The 16,694-nt window shown below is 34.1% G+C and overlaps 1 protein-coding gene across 2 annotated transcripts in view; it reads right to left on the bottom strand.

Moving 5' to 3' along the window:
• Positions 1 to 1,478: 1,478 nt before the first annotated feature.
• LOC115237047 (xanthine dehydrogenase/oxidase-like) overlaps positions 1,479 to 16,694 on the bottom strand; it is a 21,557-nt gene continuing 6,341 nt past the window's right edge. Inside the window, exons 2-19 of one of the 2 annotated variants that reach the window (XM_029809814.1) lie at positions 15,130 to 15,247; positions 14,779 to 14,828; positions 14,204 to 14,384; positions 13,835 to 13,966; positions 13,553 to 13,709; positions 11,871 to 12,075; positions 10,879 to 11,405; positions 10,505 to 10,802; positions 9,708 to 10,226; positions 9,243 to 9,426; positions 8,642 to 8,938; positions 7,674 to 8,109; positions 6,744 to 6,872; positions 6,519 to 6,649; positions 5,907 to 6,165; positions 5,685 to 5,781; positions 5,181 to 5,291; positions 1,479 to 4,596 (exon numbers count right to left, since the gene is read on the bottom strand). In XM_029809814.1, the coding sequence (XP_029665674.1) occupies positions 4,481 to 4,596; positions 5,181 to 5,291; positions 5,685 to 5,781; positions 5,907 to 6,165; positions 6,519 to 6,649; positions 6,744 to 6,872; positions 7,674 to 8,109; positions 8,642 to 8,938; positions 9,243 to 9,426; positions 9,708 to 10,226; positions 10,505 to 10,802; positions 10,879 to 11,405; positions 11,871 to 12,075; positions 13,553 to 13,709; positions 13,835 to 13,966; positions 14,204 to 14,384; positions 14,779 to 14,828; positions 15,130 to 15,146 (3,846 nt within the window). In that variant the 5' untranslated portion in view covers positions 15,147 to 15,247 and the 3' untranslated portion in view covers positions 1,479 to 4,480. The remainder of the gene's footprint in view (positions 4,597 to 5,180; positions 5,292 to 5,684; positions 5,782 to 5,906; positions 6,166 to 6,518; positions 6,650 to 6,743; positions 6,873 to 7,673; positions 8,110 to 8,641; positions 8,939 to 9,242; positions 9,427 to 9,707; positions 10,227 to 10,504; positions 10,803 to 10,878; positions 11,406 to 11,870; positions 12,076 to 13,552; positions 13,710 to 13,834; positions 13,967 to 14,203; positions 14,385 to 14,778; positions 14,829 to 15,129; positions 15,248 to 16,694) is intronic. The other variant, XR_003884292.1, reaches the window with a different exon arrangement.

Genomic DNA, 16,694 nt, shown 5'->3' with positions numbered 1-16,694 from the left:
CACAAGACCGATTCTTCCAATGTCGATTAATTCTCATTCTAGGTTGCTTAATCTTCCCCATTTCTTTCTAGATCACAACACTCTACTAATACAGATCGTGATGAAGGATTCATCACATCAGTTGATTACGATTAATGTTAATCGACATTAGCGGGATCGGTCGACTATCGAGAGAGACTTTGGCTGGCGCGTTGTAGGTATTGGGTTTTTACGCCGCGAATCTTTTCTACCATTGTTAGTGTTCTTTTTAGGGGTAACACATTTTTGAAGTGTGAATCTTTCACACTTTCCTCGTCTCGATATCTTTATTTTCGTTAGCGCGTACGTGTATACTCGATAAGCATAAATATAGATGTACATATACATAGATATAGATGAAAAAAATTTTTCCGTGTCGTCTCGAAGGGAACGGTATATATATATACATACAGGGTGTCCCACCAAAAGTGATCACCCCTTTTTATCTTTTAAACTAAAAGAGATAAACCATAACAAATACATATCAAATTAAATGGTTCAAACTGGCCAACTTCTGACTCGTGCATTAGAGATTGACATATGTCATGTTGTCATTTGATCATAATATTCAATTCGAAGTTGGCCATATCGCAGGGCCGAAAATGAAAAGATAAACGTCGCCCGCGATATTTCAAGTTGATAAAACACGTATAATATATAAAATATTTTCATTATATCATACATTATTGTATTCGTTTCAAACAGTGCTACAACTTTTATCATATCGAAATATTCACATTATTATAAAAAAAATTATGCATACTTCTCCGTTCGTTAACACAGATAGCTTTTGGAAGCAACCATTATGCTCACAATAGAGTTCAGTTTGAACCATTTAATTTGATATATATTTGTTATGATCTATCTCTTTTAGTTTAAAAGATAAAAGGGGATGGCCACTTTTGGTGGGAGACCCTGTATATATATATCTGCAAATCCGATTTTTGTGCGAAGTGAGAAAGTTTAATGAAACGTCGTCGTTTCGTGGGCGGATGCAAATGCGAGGCGGAGGAAGCGACCAGATATATCTTCGGACTTGGTTTCAACGAATCGCTTCCCTTCATTCGTCGATGTACATTTCCATTCGTTCGCACTAGGTTCCGACTGCGCTCTCACTCTTTTCGCGAGCGTATCTTTTATATAATATAATATGAACGTATAGGATCCTTCTCTCTCTGAGAGCGCGCGTAACATTAAATTATGGTCGCCGCTAGGACAGTTAATTAGTTTGTTAGTTTGTAAATCGGTAGCTTCGAATCGAGCTTCGATAGATCGCGCGAGTTCTTCAAAGATAGCGTCGGTAGCTTTAGAATGCTCGCGTTGGTATAATATCGAGAAATTAGTATCATTAAATATTATGTAATATATATTAATATAATTAATATTATATTAATATTGTTACTTATATTATTTATCGGATAAACAAAGAAAAATTCGAGCCGTTTAATGTATATACTTGAAAAAAAAAAAGGGAAGTCTCTTTTCTAATATAATTAGTACAATTGCATCATACATTGACCTTAGTCGATTAATGCACGATCATTTCGTAAATAATTAAATAAATCTAATCTACGCTTTTTATGCCTATCATATGGACGACACATTTTCTTCGCTTACCTAACGAATGGTCGTTTGCTGATTAAACCGCTAATCGGTACATCCATGTATCTTTTCCGTATTGTACAGTATCGCTTTCGATCATTTTTCTCTTTATTTTTTCTCGATCAAAATTGACATATTCGTGTCTAAAGCTACCGGTGCCGCCGAGCGTAACAGGACAATATTACGTATATATGATTATCGTATTATATGAAGATGTAAAACGAGATAATCCAACTGTATTCTATCTCTCTCGCTGTAAACTAGTAAGATATTCTTGTCGCAACTTCTTATCGGCCCGCATAGTTAATGTAAAACCTTTCGGCCGCGTAAGAATACACACACTGTATATTGTTAGTATTTATAGAATGGATCTTATATATTTATCGAGAATAAGACAGCCGACCGGTCCGAGGAGCTAATAAAAATGTTATTCATTCCGGAAACGAGAAAAAGAGAGAGAAAAGAAAAATGGAAAAATCAGCGCTGTGTTGTTCCAACATTTCCAACATTTTTTCATCGCGATCTAATAGAGATGTCTTTTTGTTGCTCCAAGGACGGCTTGTCATGCTTCTCATGTTTTCCCCGAGAAAGCGAAAGAAAAAAAGAGCTCGAAATTTCCACAGGGAGAAATTTACTGTTATTTAGTTTTAACGTAATCTCATCTATGCTTGTATATGTATCATTGTAGTACATATATATATATATATATATATATATATATACACATAAATATATATGGTCGTGTGTGTTGCGACACGCAAAAAGTATAATCGAGTGGTGACTAGAGTCGCGATTTGGACGGGACTGAAATAAATCGAATGGATAGTTTAATTAGCATGAATTAGTAATTAATAGCATATAAATCTTATATAAAAATTCTCATTTTATTTTATTAATATCTTTAAATAAATTATATGCATGTATATATTTCATACGGGATGTTTCAAAATCACGAGACATCTTTTCAAGTATAGAAAATAGGATTTAAATTAAAAAAAAAGCCACGGCTGTTTCATTCAACGCCAATAGGAAGCCTTTTGTCATGGAAAACGATAATTTTTTTGCGAATCAAGCTTCAACGAGAGAAATATAAATTGTATAAATATAACGATTTTTCTCTTAGCTTTTAATTAATTTTAAATAATTCTATCTTAATTTCCAATTAGGTTCTAATTATCAAGATATTTAAAGAAAATGTATTCGCGTAGAGAAAATGAAAAATTTACAACTAGTTCTAAATTTGTCTTTGTTGTAAAATCTGGAAGACCTATATCACATGGTTCTGATAAAAATCCAACAATCGTACAAAAACGTAACCAATGTGATTGCGTTTCTTATTATGGCTATTATCTTTAAAGCATGCGCGTAGTCGCCGCAATATCGATTTTTTCATTACACCACAATTGTCCGAATAAGAGAAAAAAAATGGAAGTTTTTGCAGAAAATTATTTGCGGTAATTCATTGTGTGTAGCATCGATCTCGTTCGAGTCGCGACTATAGTCGTCACGGCCGCCTGCTTTCTCGTTCGGCCACGTGCTTGGCGGCTGTCAAAGACAAGCGCGAAATATATCACTATCCTCCATTCAAACAATAACGAAAGGGACCGCTCTACTTTCTATAGTGTACACGGCGTTTAAGGTAGCTTGCGACGATTATCGGATTAGAGAGGTGTATAAGAAGATAAAGGCGGCGTTGTTTCTCCGAGCGTTTGGTGTTCAGAACTAAAGGAATCTTTACCCCGTCTCTTCGCGACCAGCATTATCAGGGAGAGACGAGAAAGAACAACAGAGAATGGATGTTAAGAATGAGAGATACATGCTCGTGCATCGCGATACTATTTATCAGGGGAGCAAAAATCGATCTAATCTCGAAGAATCTGAATCTCGATGCTGTATAATTATCGGAAACGATCTCTATCCTTATTCTATGTATTTAGAGATATATATAGATAAGATATACGATATCCACACACACATTGCAGCAGCGAAATTTTATCTCTTCAAGATTACATCGATCTTTTTAACTTTCGCTATTTATGCTTAATGGTATATTTGTTACGCGCGCGCGCTAAAAATTTTTAATTATTAAGGCTGCGCGCTCAGAGTTAAGTTTGGCATGTTTCTCCCCCTCGCGACACGTGAATAGCGATTATTTCGAGCGAACGGGACGTCTTGAGAATGGCGTGAGTGGTGCCGTGGAAGGAACACATTCCATGTTTTTCTCCATTTTGCGGCGATGCACATTATGCGTTAATTAAATGATTTTGCGAATCAAACCTCTGATATGCCATAATCTCGTTTCGTTCCGTTTTTTTTATTCCCCAGCCCTTTTTCTCATCCACCCTCAAGTGCAAATAATGTAAACGGTGTCAACGTGTTTAACGTTTGATGTCCGCGTATATACATATATACGGTAATAATCGTTGCTGTAGATTCTCTTGAGAGAGGTATAGATATATATATATATATATATATATATACTTATATTGAATTATTATTTATATATATACGATTATTATTTCTCTCTCCGACATATACTTTATATTGTATGATCATTAATTACAAATTATACATCGCAAATTTGTTGTTGTAATATTTACTATGTAGCACATCAATGGCGTTTAATAGAGAAGTATTTATTGAAATTATTTACCATAAAACAGAAATTGTGTGCCTTAGTTGTGTTAAAAGCCTGTTAACTAATCTAATTACACATATTATTGCGATGCTATTACCCTGAAACCTCTTGTATCGGCGAAACGCGGATGTTAAAACGAATTGTCTTAGTCGTACGGGGCTAAATTTATTCTGGTTTGAGAAAAAGAGCGATTAAAGAGAAGAACGACAATAATTATAGGATTTATTTGAAGCACCGCTTTATTTTCTCGCATAAACGAGTCACACTTTCACTCAGCACCATGTTGTCCTTGCTGGTTAAACCGTTTAAAACTATACGTTCGTTGGTATATGGTGCATCTGCGAAATTACGATAAAAAGAGCGATCAAAATAATCGAGTATATATCAATATAATAATACATTATAAGAATTTATATACAGGCTGAATCACACATTCTCTTAATTCTATGATAATTCTACAATAATTTTTTTTTTTTTTTACTTTTCGCTGCAAATGAAAACTGTTATATTGTTCATTGTATGGATATGAATGGTGTACATATCGCAAATAATATTCAAGTCAGCGTAATCTTCGCATATGATAGTTTGGAAGAAATAATAAAATGAAATTAATTAGATCGGAAAAGTTCATAAATTATTTCTTCTAAATTATTATTTTTATTTTTATTTTATATCGAAAAATTTATTAATATCAAATTAGGCTTTACAAAGAGAAAAAGAAAAAAAAATATCAGGATGTGAAAATCACAATTAAGAAAAAATTATTCTATTAATATAAGTGCTACTCGAAGAGATATAATGACGAGACTGAACAATCTGCAAAGATTGTACATGTTGTATTCAGGTCACAAAGTAGGCGATTCATCCTGTACATTATCAAGTATACGAGTATACCGTTTACATCCTCTTACTTAGAACTTACCCAATTGATACCAGTCATCCGTGTTTCCGGCATCCGCCCTGGCAGAGTTCAATGCCTTGCGGATTGCGATTGGAATTACACAAGCCATGGCGAGCGGTGGCTCACCGGTCGCTACAAAGGGATATTCATGATTAATTTACAATCTTTTATCAACTCAATAATCCTTTCAGATCTGCATCTTTTTCTCACTTTTATCTTTTATCGCAAAGAATGCTCGAGACAAAATAGTTAACTTTTTAAGCTTTGCAATTATTATAATTTTGTTTGACTGTCTTATTAAATTTTTAATTGTTAAGAAGTATACATCTTTCTCTACAAAAAAAAAAAAAAAAAAAAAAAATATTTTAAAATTCCTCTATAGAGATTGTTCAAAAACTCTGAAATTATGCGGAATATATAGAAAGAGAAATCAGATCTTCTCTCTTTGATAATAAATACAGATGCAAATTCAAAATATACTCGATTAATGATATACTCGATTAATGATTTGATTTCTGATCTTACTCTTTGAACGAAGGACACCGAGTACATTATTCGAGTTTCTAACGAAGGACACGCGGAAATCAACGGGAATATCCTTTGCTCCTGGCGGTTTATAGTTCTGTGAAGAGAATAGAATATTCATGATAATTTAATCTCCCTTCTTTAGGACTCGATGAATTGCGGGAGGATCGCGTTTTGGAGATATTAGATGCGTTACCGAAACTTTCAATAAAGATCATGTACCCAAGTTCTATAATTTGTCAATGCTCCTGTTTTAGGATCGTACACCAGATCCTCGGAAGTCCAGTATCCCATTCCCATCACGAAAGCACCCTCTACCTGACCGACGTCGATCTCCGGACTTAAACTCATACCAGCGTCCTCCATTAAGTCCACCCTATTGACAGTGTGCTGGCCAGTCAACAGGTCGATCTCGACCTCGGCGATGGTGACACCGTAAATTTTGTAAGGCTTGATTGTGTCATCCTGCGTGGGTGCGAACCTGTCGAGGTAAGTACGTCGAATAATAAATAAACGAAGTGAGTAATAAACAAGAATTGCCACACATATCGTTTTGCATTATATAGATATGAAATTTCATATCACTTGATTTTGTCGAATTCGAGAACAGAAAATATTACAATGATTATATTGTTTCAATCAAAGAAAAAAGAAATTGCTAATGAAATATAAACTATATTCTTCATCAATTATTACAAAGATAAAGAGATTAAATTTCTATTTGGACAATTGATGAGATAATCGCGCGACACGATATTTTCGGAAAAAGCTCATGTCAATCTGCGTAAATATTAACACTAAATTGCGTTAAAAATATAATTTAATGATGCTTACATATGTCGTGCGCATAAATCAACATCCTTTAGATACGCCGTCAAAACGAGCTCCTTCCAACTCGGGTCTTTCAATTCTTTCTTGATCGGCTCGAGTCTCTTCAAGAGTTCCTTGCAGGCCTGAATTGTGGACTGAAATCGCACGGGTCCGATCATTATTAATCAATTTAGTATGCATTGCGTCATCTTTCGCGAAGCGTTGAAGATGGATTAAATGATTTCTTACGTATGCGCAACTTTCACTGCTAACACTTCCTCCGGTAACCGAGTTGTTGGGTGTTACTATGTTATTGCTTGCTTTGACGCTGATAAAACTTAGGTCGATTCCCAGGGTGAAAGCTGCCACTTGAGCAACCTAAAAGAGAGAATAGGATGAAATTTTTATATGAATAGGGATAAAGTGCACACGTACAGGCAAATAATTAATTAATCATTAATAGTAACTTTTACATTCTGCAAGAAGTAGCTTAAAAAGAATCCATAGGAATCCTTCAAATTAAGTTGATATCTAAGTTTCGCGATAGAATTTCCCTTTTATCCCGTTTAATTTTTTTTTTAATTAATTGATTATAATTTAAATTATTTTAATTCTTACATTGCTTCATAAAAAATCTTTTGGCCAGAGCTTTAGGGGTATATTAAAATATTTTTTTCTAATCTATATAAATTAATTTTATAAATAACTAACTAATATACCGCTATATATTTAAAAAAAATTTATATATATCATTTGCATTGCGATTACATGTATCAATATAGAACTTTTATATAAAGAGAAAATGCGAGATAATAGCTGGAAATGATATATATTGGACTATAAGTTGACATATAAAATCATTAGAAGGTTTTTTTTTTAAATTCTTGGTTTAATTTCTATAGTATTACAATATATTAGAATACGTACTTTTATTTTGTAATTCCAGGCAGCTAATACGAAATGAAGCAAAAATTAAAAAAATTGCATTTGATTGATAAAACTTCGCTAAATTCTATGAAAATTGAATAGCCAATTTTTTCGAACTTTTTCCCTTTCAATTATTTTTAATTTATGTATATATTTGTCAGTTTAATAACTATTCTATAAATTATATATTCTTTCGATGTTCCTCTCCAACAAGAAAGGAGCTTGAAACAAATTTTCTTTATAATATCATACCTTTGTATTTATACCTTGGCCGCATTCGATCCCGCCGTGTGTCACGCAGACCGTACCATCGCGCGCGCAAATCGACACCATGGCGTTGAATTGTCCCCAATACATGAACGGATACATCATCGTCACCAGAGCGATTCCCTTCTTCTTCCAACGATTCTCGTTGTTGAAAATTTCGACGGCTCGCTTTCGCATCTCGTAATCAGCTGACTTTGACAGCTCGCGTATCATTGCTTCTAGCGGAGCCTTGTCCGCGTCGTTCATATTCGACAGTCTGACTTGTAAAGGATCCTTTTTCGTCACCCTCGCGATGTGCTCCATTAAATTCTCGCTCATGGCTACTCCTTCCAAGGAGCCTGGCGCTCGACAATACGTGTTTGATGGTATATCGGTTCGCACTTCGTATCCGTTTATTGTCCAAGTGTCGGTCGCGTAACAGCTGTTAACAAACGGTGATTGTGAACACACGTGTTGTAAATTAATCAAAATTTGTTAAAATAAACTGATTCTTATTCGAACAACATATTTTTCATTTTCAAACATATATTACTATTTTTTAAAGAAATCTAGTCTCTTTTAATATTAAAACAATATATTTATTACATTTAATTAACATATTTTTTTTATTTAAATTAATATTAATATTATTTAAATATATAATATATATATATACATTAATATTATTGTTATTTAAATTATCTCTCCTGTTTTTCCTCTCGTTGGATTTTACGTGCGTGAAACTTTGATTAATATTTAATAAGAGATTTAATTTATTTTTATAATATTTTAAAATTTCTTTTGACTTGAAAAAATATCGAAAAAAATAAATACATAAATAAATTTTACTTTAAATTTTAAAATGTTGAGAATGAGTTTTAAAGACGGATGAGAGGATTAAAATTTGAGGATAATATTACTGTAAGAAAGCCCTTTTGCTTATATTATATTATTCGCCAATTTGAACGACATACTTGGCCAAATGATGCGATATGACCGAAGCGGTGGGTTCGTTGAAGCTGCAACCGGTGTTGCACCAAAATTTCGCATCAAGATACTGGATGACCCCTTCGTCGTTGACGCCTACCTCGTAATCATTATGCGTCATGATTCTCTTGCCCACCGATTGCATATTGCTCTCGATCGTCATGACGAATCGTGCCGGGCGATTCAGCTTGTGACATACCAACGCGCAGGCACACGCGATCTGTGCGTTGCGGGAAATTTTCGCCCCATATGCACCACCGATTCGTTTAACGCTGACGTTGATACTATTGAAAATTAAAGTCACTTGATTATATTAGGATAATTTAGCAAAATATTTTTCTTCCAAACTCTTTTAATTCATTTATTTCAAGAGGATCGAAAAAATGTCTATTTTGGTCGCCCAAATTTTTAATATAAAAAATTATCACGATTATATTATAAATATATTATATAGTTCAAGTTTGTGAAGATTAGGAGATCGAGAAGGCGTATTTCGGAAGCACTACTCACATTAATTATGTTATCACGGAGATTAATGGGAAAATACGTTAACTGTCTCTTCATAGTCGAGAGATTAATGAGACTCACCTATTGTTCTTGACATCAAGGCAATCCGCGATAGTTACTTGAATGTTATCTATCCATTGCGTAGCTGGATAGACATCCATGCCATCCTCCGTGGGAATGCATACGCAAGACTGAGTCTCCATAGTGTAATGATACTGGCTGCATAATTTTAAGACGCCCTTTATCACATGCTTAATATTGTCTCCTGTAAGATAACGAAAAATGTGGGAATTACTATATTTTTATATTAAATCTTTTTTCAATCTCGATAGAATTTGCACAATTTTTCAGATATATATATTATCAATTAGTTTAATACTTTTTTAGTTTATATAATTTTCTAGGAGATATTGAAAGATTATCTAAAATTCTTAAATCTCTATCTTTTAATGTATATGAACTTTTCTTCAAGAAATTACCCAAGGGATCACTTCCCGAATGTTTGTGCATATGTTTAGAAACACCTTGTATAACTGACAAATCTACCTTTCTTCTGCGCCGGAATACTCGTGCCCACCATGATTCTGCTATCGTCTTTCGTTGCAAGAGCGTCCTCGACAGTTATCACTGGCTTCCTCTTCAATGGCTCGCCGTACTTGATCTCCACCAATTTCGCGGCCTCATTTGCCAAATTGTGCGTCTCGGCGGCGATCACGCCGACCGGTTGGCCGGCGTAGAGAATGTCGTCCTCGGCGAATAGAACTTCGTCAAAGTTCAGCATTATCAACTTGTTGGCGCCCGAGGCGAATAGATTTTTGCCAGGCACGTCCTTGGCGCTGAAGAACGCTACCACGCCCTTCATAGCCAGCGCCTTGCTCGCGTCTATGCTCTGGATCTTGCCGTTACCGATATCCGTACTGACGAAGGCGCAGAACACTTCTCTAGGATACGGCGGCAGATCGTTGCAATACTGGGCCTCGCCCGACGTCTGCTGAATTGCCTCCAGCTTTATCGTCGCCTTGTTCACCGGCCACAAATTCTTGTCCGAGTCATAGTCCTGTGTACCTGATTGTTTTTTTTTCATGCGCGATTAAAACGATAAATCGTGGCGCAATTTTCTTCAAGAGATTGATTCAGTATATCTATATTCCTTTACATTTTTAATATCAAAATTGCTTTATCATTAACAGCTCAATTTCAAGAATTTAATAAGCTGAAGATAAATTAAATGAATGTCATACTTTTCAGTCGAGCTTTGCAAATCCTAGAGTGAAGCGAAATAAATTGTCGAGAACGCGAAGGAGAAAGAAAATATATCTTTCGAAATCCACTGATCATTCTACCTGAAGAAAGTCCTCGTTCCAAGATAGTGCCGCCGCTGCGAAGCTTGGAATTCACGTTCTCCGGTTTGATGCTTAGCACAAACTTGTAAAATAATCCTTCAGCGAGGGTCTTGCGGAATTCCGGCGAATAGTCCGGCAGCACGTGATCAGGTTTGAGTTCGTTGTGCAGCGTCTCCAAGGCGGTTTTTAGCACTTGTTGATCGAAAATCGATTTACCCACCAACAGCTCCTCGGTTTTCTTCGCGTGCAGGAAGTGCTCGTTGATACCACCGAAGATGATGTTGGGCTTCTTCAGCACCTTTATGCGAGAGAAATATCGATTTAACGGATAATGGATGAAAAAATAATTTGTAGAAACACCGAAATATGATTACCTTGCCACCGCCGTCGAGCGCGAAGAGGAAGCCAGCGTTGACATGTGCATGGGCATTCTGCGCTCTTGGCATGATCTTGTAAGATCTGTACTCATATTCATCGGACAGCGCCGGCAGCACCACACTGTAGATGATCTTGTGGCGCATGTTGGTCCCGAGGAATTCCTGTAGCATCATGCTTGTCTTGCGACCGGGTGTCTCGAGGATATGTATTTGGGTACCGGCGGTTTCCAACATCAGGAACAAATCGGATGGAAAATCGTTGTGCGCGTGCTTGATCATCAGATTGCCAGCGATGGAGCCAATGTTGCGTACCGGCACGCTAGCGATCAGGTCGATGTGATGGGCCAGATGACGCAGGTACTTGAATCCTGCCTCGGACGAGTACTTCTGAAAGGTCTCCATCGCCACGGTAAGGGATATATTCCCGCCCAAGGTTAAATCTTGATTGGTCTTTTGGATGCGACGCAGGTCCGGGATGTCGTTTATGTCGATGTAAAGATCGTTTTTGCCCGTGCGATAAATACCTAGAATTAGGTTATTGTCGTGTAAGGTCTTTATTTAATTGGCGATATTACAAAATATTGATTGAAATGATCTGAAGAGCATTATTAAGCATATTTAAAAATAATGAAACACATAAAATATTCCATTTCTCTTGCAAAATCCGTCGTTAAAAAATAACGCGGTAGAGGTAAAACACTCTGTACAGTGGCTCTCTATTCGCATATAAGGGATTTTCATTTTTAGAACACATTAGTTTAAATTAATTTGAATAACAAACATAAGACTTAAAAGAGCACATTGTCGGCAATGCATGGTAATGCAGATAATGCTAATAGTTGTAAGTTCCATGTTTACATATTCGGAACATTTAATATATATTTATTTGAATAGATAAACACTGATTAACATACACTTCGTATTTTTTATCATAAATATTTTGTACTTTTAAATAGTAACTTTGTATAAATATAAAAAACATCTTTTACCGTGCGCCGTATTTCCGCCGTTTAATATGTATGTGGCCTTCGGTTTCTGTTGAAATATCGCGAATAAGTCCTCGATTGAGTAAACTTTATAGAATTCCGCGTCTTCCAACTTTATATCCAATTTTACGTTGTTTGAATGTTTATCGGCGCAAGTGTTTCTGCATGGCAATCCGTTTTTCGGGCAGGTTTTGACCTTGTAGAGCTCCTATGAAATATGCATATATGTATTATTGTACTTATAATCCTATAAGTAAACTATATAGAAAGTATTATCTCGCGTAATAGCAATAAAATGATAATACAATAATTTATTAGGATTATATTATACAGGAATGAAATATAATTACAAAAGTATAAATTTTACATAATGATTAAATGAAACTGAAATGAATATTATTCTGAAACTGAAGAGAACAAAGCTTTTGCAATTGAAAGAAAATTTGGTAAATATAAAAAGTCATACCTCACCGATTTAATCGCCACTTAGATATGTTGTAGGGGGAAGTGTTCTGAGTAATTCGTCGCAAGAATCAAATAGCTGAAGGCATTGATATAGGAGATATAACAAATTAAAGTTTCACAGTTTTAATGCTTTCTCTTAGGTATTATAAAGTAACATTCGGAAAAGTGAAGTTTGTATACGTTGTATTTGTTATAGAGTAAAGATATTATCAATAATAGATAGATTTTATCAATAATCAGTTTCATCTATTTCTCGCAGTTTGGGTGCTTTCCAGCAACGTACACAGGCGACACTGTGTAACACAGTGTACGATTGTCAGTGCTTTCCAACTACGACACAAGTCAATACAATCGTACACATCTAGAATGATGTGTTCGACTGTGTCGTCGCTCAATTGATTAATTAAACTTATAAATTTTGTTAATAAGATAAAATTGTAGCTATATTATACTTAATTTACATAATTTGATCAGTTTTTAATCTCTTCTCTACATATCTGATAAATAAATTAATAATTCATAAAAAAAATTTTGTTAAAAAATACTAACTTTTACAGCGAAAATATTTTTTGCGAGTTTAAATTATTATTACAAATCGTTTATCTTCTTTATGGCTGCTCAAATCGTTGATATACACACATATTGAGCATATAGATCGGAACAGCGTTCCAGCTACAAGTCAACACTGTATAACACAGTATCACACAGTGTATCACTGTGTTCCATAGCTGGAAAGCACCCTTTGTTAACAGCTTTCAATATGCGACTACATAAATTTGTAAGTCTTGTAAATGAAAAATATTATTTATTGAATGCGTGGGCGCGGGAGGGGCTCCGTCCCTCCCTCTGCACCTTCACCCCAAAAAAATTCTAACCTAATCCAACCCAACTTTACTTTTAAAACTGAAAGTAGGTTTGGTTTAGATTAGAAATTTTTTCGAGGTGGGGATGCAGGAGCTCCGCCTGTCCCCCGTTTACGCGTAAATATCATAAACAGTTTTTTTCAATGAAAAAATAACAAATTATACAGTATATATATACTTTAATATCAAACTTAAATTATATTAAATTATATCTTCTAAATCAATGCCATTCCCCACTTATTTCTTGCGGTATATTACTCAAAACACTCCTCCCTACAACATATCTAAGTGGCGATTAAATCGATGAAGTGTGACCTTTTATGCATATTTACCAAAAATTTTATCGCGCGCGATTACCTCGATATCGCGAATATCCTTCATCAGTGCGGGAGTCGCATCGCTGGCGAATCCTTTAAACGCATCCAGAATCGGCCGATAACCCGTGCATCGGCAAATATTACTGCCGAACGAATTTTCGATCTGTTGCATTGTCAATTTCTTGTTTTTCGTGAGACTGAAAATGACGACATGGAGGCGCGTTAAAACGTGTATGGATATAACGTCGATCCGCTAGAATATTTCAACGCGATGTTTAAATTTATAGAAAGGATGTCTTTTTTTTTTATTTCTTCATCGTACCTGTAAAGATTCATCACCATGCCGGGAGAGCAATATCCGCATTGCGTACCGTTTTTTCCAGCGAGCGCAGCTTGAATCGAATGATAGCCATCTCGTCTATTTCCTATACCCTCGATCGTATGAATTGCCCATCTGCGAAATTATTCGATAAGAGATAGGAGACACGGATTAATAAAATTAATCGCAATCTCAAAGTAAATAGATAGGATTAAAAAAAAATTTTTCTATTACGTCAATGATCGGAGATCAACATTAAAAATAAGATACCTCGTGTGACACGTATGTCACGCTAAATTTTTATTATATATAACTTCTTTTTTTGAAGAGTAAAATTTGAGTACAAGTTCATCGATTAAATTACACGCATACCCGTCGCAAATTAATATCGGTACAAGGCAAGAATTCACAGCCATTGTTTCCCCCTTGATTTCCGCAGCCACGATGCAGGCACCGCAACCACCCTCATGGCACATGGCCTTTGTGCCGCGGAGTTTCGCATAGTCGCGAATGTACACATTGAGGGACGTGTTCGTCGGTATGCCTCCCGAGACTGAAAGTGAATTTTTGTGATTATAAAATCGACATAACAGTCATAATATAACACCGGAACGACAAACATGTATGTATAGTATCGACTTTAATATTCTGAATTTCAGTATTTTGACAGCTGTTAAATAATTAAATTTTCATGATTGAGAGAATGCTATAGCTTCTATCGTTGCAATTAAATTTTCATAATTGACTGTAGTTGTTCTTGCTATTATAATTAAATTTTCATAATTAAATTCTATGATTTCCGCCATCACAATTAGACTTGTAATTAAATTTCCTTTATAATTTCAGCTGTATCGTAATTATTTATTTTGCTATTTGGTAGAGTCAAAATTTTTCATTTTTATAATTATATTGTCTGTATAAATCATATCCGAAAAAAAATACAATACCTTTGTATGGTACTCCATTAATCGTAAAGTTGACGGAATCTTCGGTATGCCTGCAACGAAATAAATGACATCAGATGTAATTTTAACATTGTCAGTCGAGCTGAAATTTTTAAGAATTATTTTCATCTATATTTTCGTCTACTTGATATAGTACGATATTAATAGCAAAATAATTATAAATATATATTTTTCTTTTAGAATTTTTTCTCTAAAACTTAATCGAGAGTCAAAAATTTCTAAATTTATACGAAGCTTTGCATTAGAAATTTTTTTATCGCATTTATACGCATAAAATATATACGTCAGTATATATTATACATATGCTTTTACAGAGGAAATATATAAACTTACATCATTGTCGTTGGCATTGTTGTTCATCAATTGTACTGATATACACACAATGATATAATCCTTTACTCATAAGATTCTCTCTGCGATGCACGATGCACGAGCGATTCTTATATTTTCTCTGAAAATAATAAAACACGCAAAAATGATATTATTACATACAACTTCTTTTTTTATTCATTTCAAGAAAAGTTATGACAGCGGCGATGATAACAATGTGCTTGCAAACATGGAACGATTACTGTTTATAAATAATGTTGTGAAATAGAGAGATTATAGTGTTTTCCACTGTTATAAATGATCGAAATTGCCAAATTTTGTTAAGTAATATATGTATAATAATTTTTGCTTTGACCCCATACACCTATTATATAAAAGTGATATCCACAGGAAGGTCGTTTGGTAATATGTTTCGCATGCGACTCGCGTATTATTTCTTAAATCTGCTGAAGAGAATCTCTCATTATGTTGAGAAAAAACTTCTTTTTCTACAATAGATAATTTTTCGGGACGAGTTGTGAAATTTATAATAATCCTTGCAAGAAATACTAAATTAGGCTGTCACTTACGAGGCTCATCATTCATCGCGCAATAGATCTCGGTTTGTTAAACAACAGGTTGATTATTACTGTATAGATGATGTGTATATATCACGTGTGTAAAATAAGTATTAATGTTTTTTATAATTATTATTATATCTTTGTATTGTATAAGTTTTTTCTTCCATTCTTTTTCTTTCTGTCTTTCTTTCTTTCGGAATAATTTTCACATATCTTAATTTTTTTATACAATACCTCGAGATAATAATAATAATTCATTATCAGTAACAATGTTAATTTTCAGTCACATAATATTTTTTTTTGTATTAAAGTTTGTTATATTACTTTTTCAGTACATTTTGAAAAGTTATTTATCACAGAATATATGTTGTGGCTTTTGTGCTATATTAAAATGCATATATGTAAATATTTAATTAATTTATGCAATTATATTACATTTTGTTGGAGATAAAACAATTTTAATATTGAAACATGCAAATAAAAGGATTAAACTCTGTATAGATATATATGTATAGATAATGTTTTATAATTTTTATTCTCGATTATAATTTTCATAATTTTCTAATATTATTACGTTTATGTAGAGAAAATCAAACTTAATTAATAAAATATAAATTTAAGTAAAATATCTTTTCATACAACAACTTTTTGAATGAATGTGTACTTGGTATTTTTTTATAAGGCTTATATCATATAAAACGAAGATATTTTTAGCGATGATTTATTGTCTCAAAGCTACGCATTGACACGCAACAATGATGACATTAATTTAAGGCAGGGACATAAGAACAATAGTGATGACTTATTGTCGCGAGATATAGATTTAATCCATTTAATAGTTTTGTCTAGAGGGAAAAAAACTGCATCAATTTGTAAAAAGGAGAGAAAGAGAAAGGAGCATTGATTGATTTATAAAAGATAAGAAGAGAATCAATGAGAGAGTAGTGTAAATTATTTAAATTATAATCAAGCAGAAATGAATAAGCAGGTCATATATATATATATATA

Source organism: Formica exsecta, unplaced genomic scaffold (genome assembly GCF_003651465.1).
Source record: "Formica exsecta isolate Colony F162 unplaced genomic scaffold, ASM365146v1 scaffold27, whole genome shotgun sequence".
Classification (NCBI taxonomy): Eukaryota; Metazoa; Arthropoda; class Insecta; order Hymenoptera; family Formicidae; genus Formica; species Formica exsecta.
The sequence above is the reverse complement of the archived record's forward strand: the minus strand, read 5'-3'. Positions and strand labels throughout refer to the sequence as shown.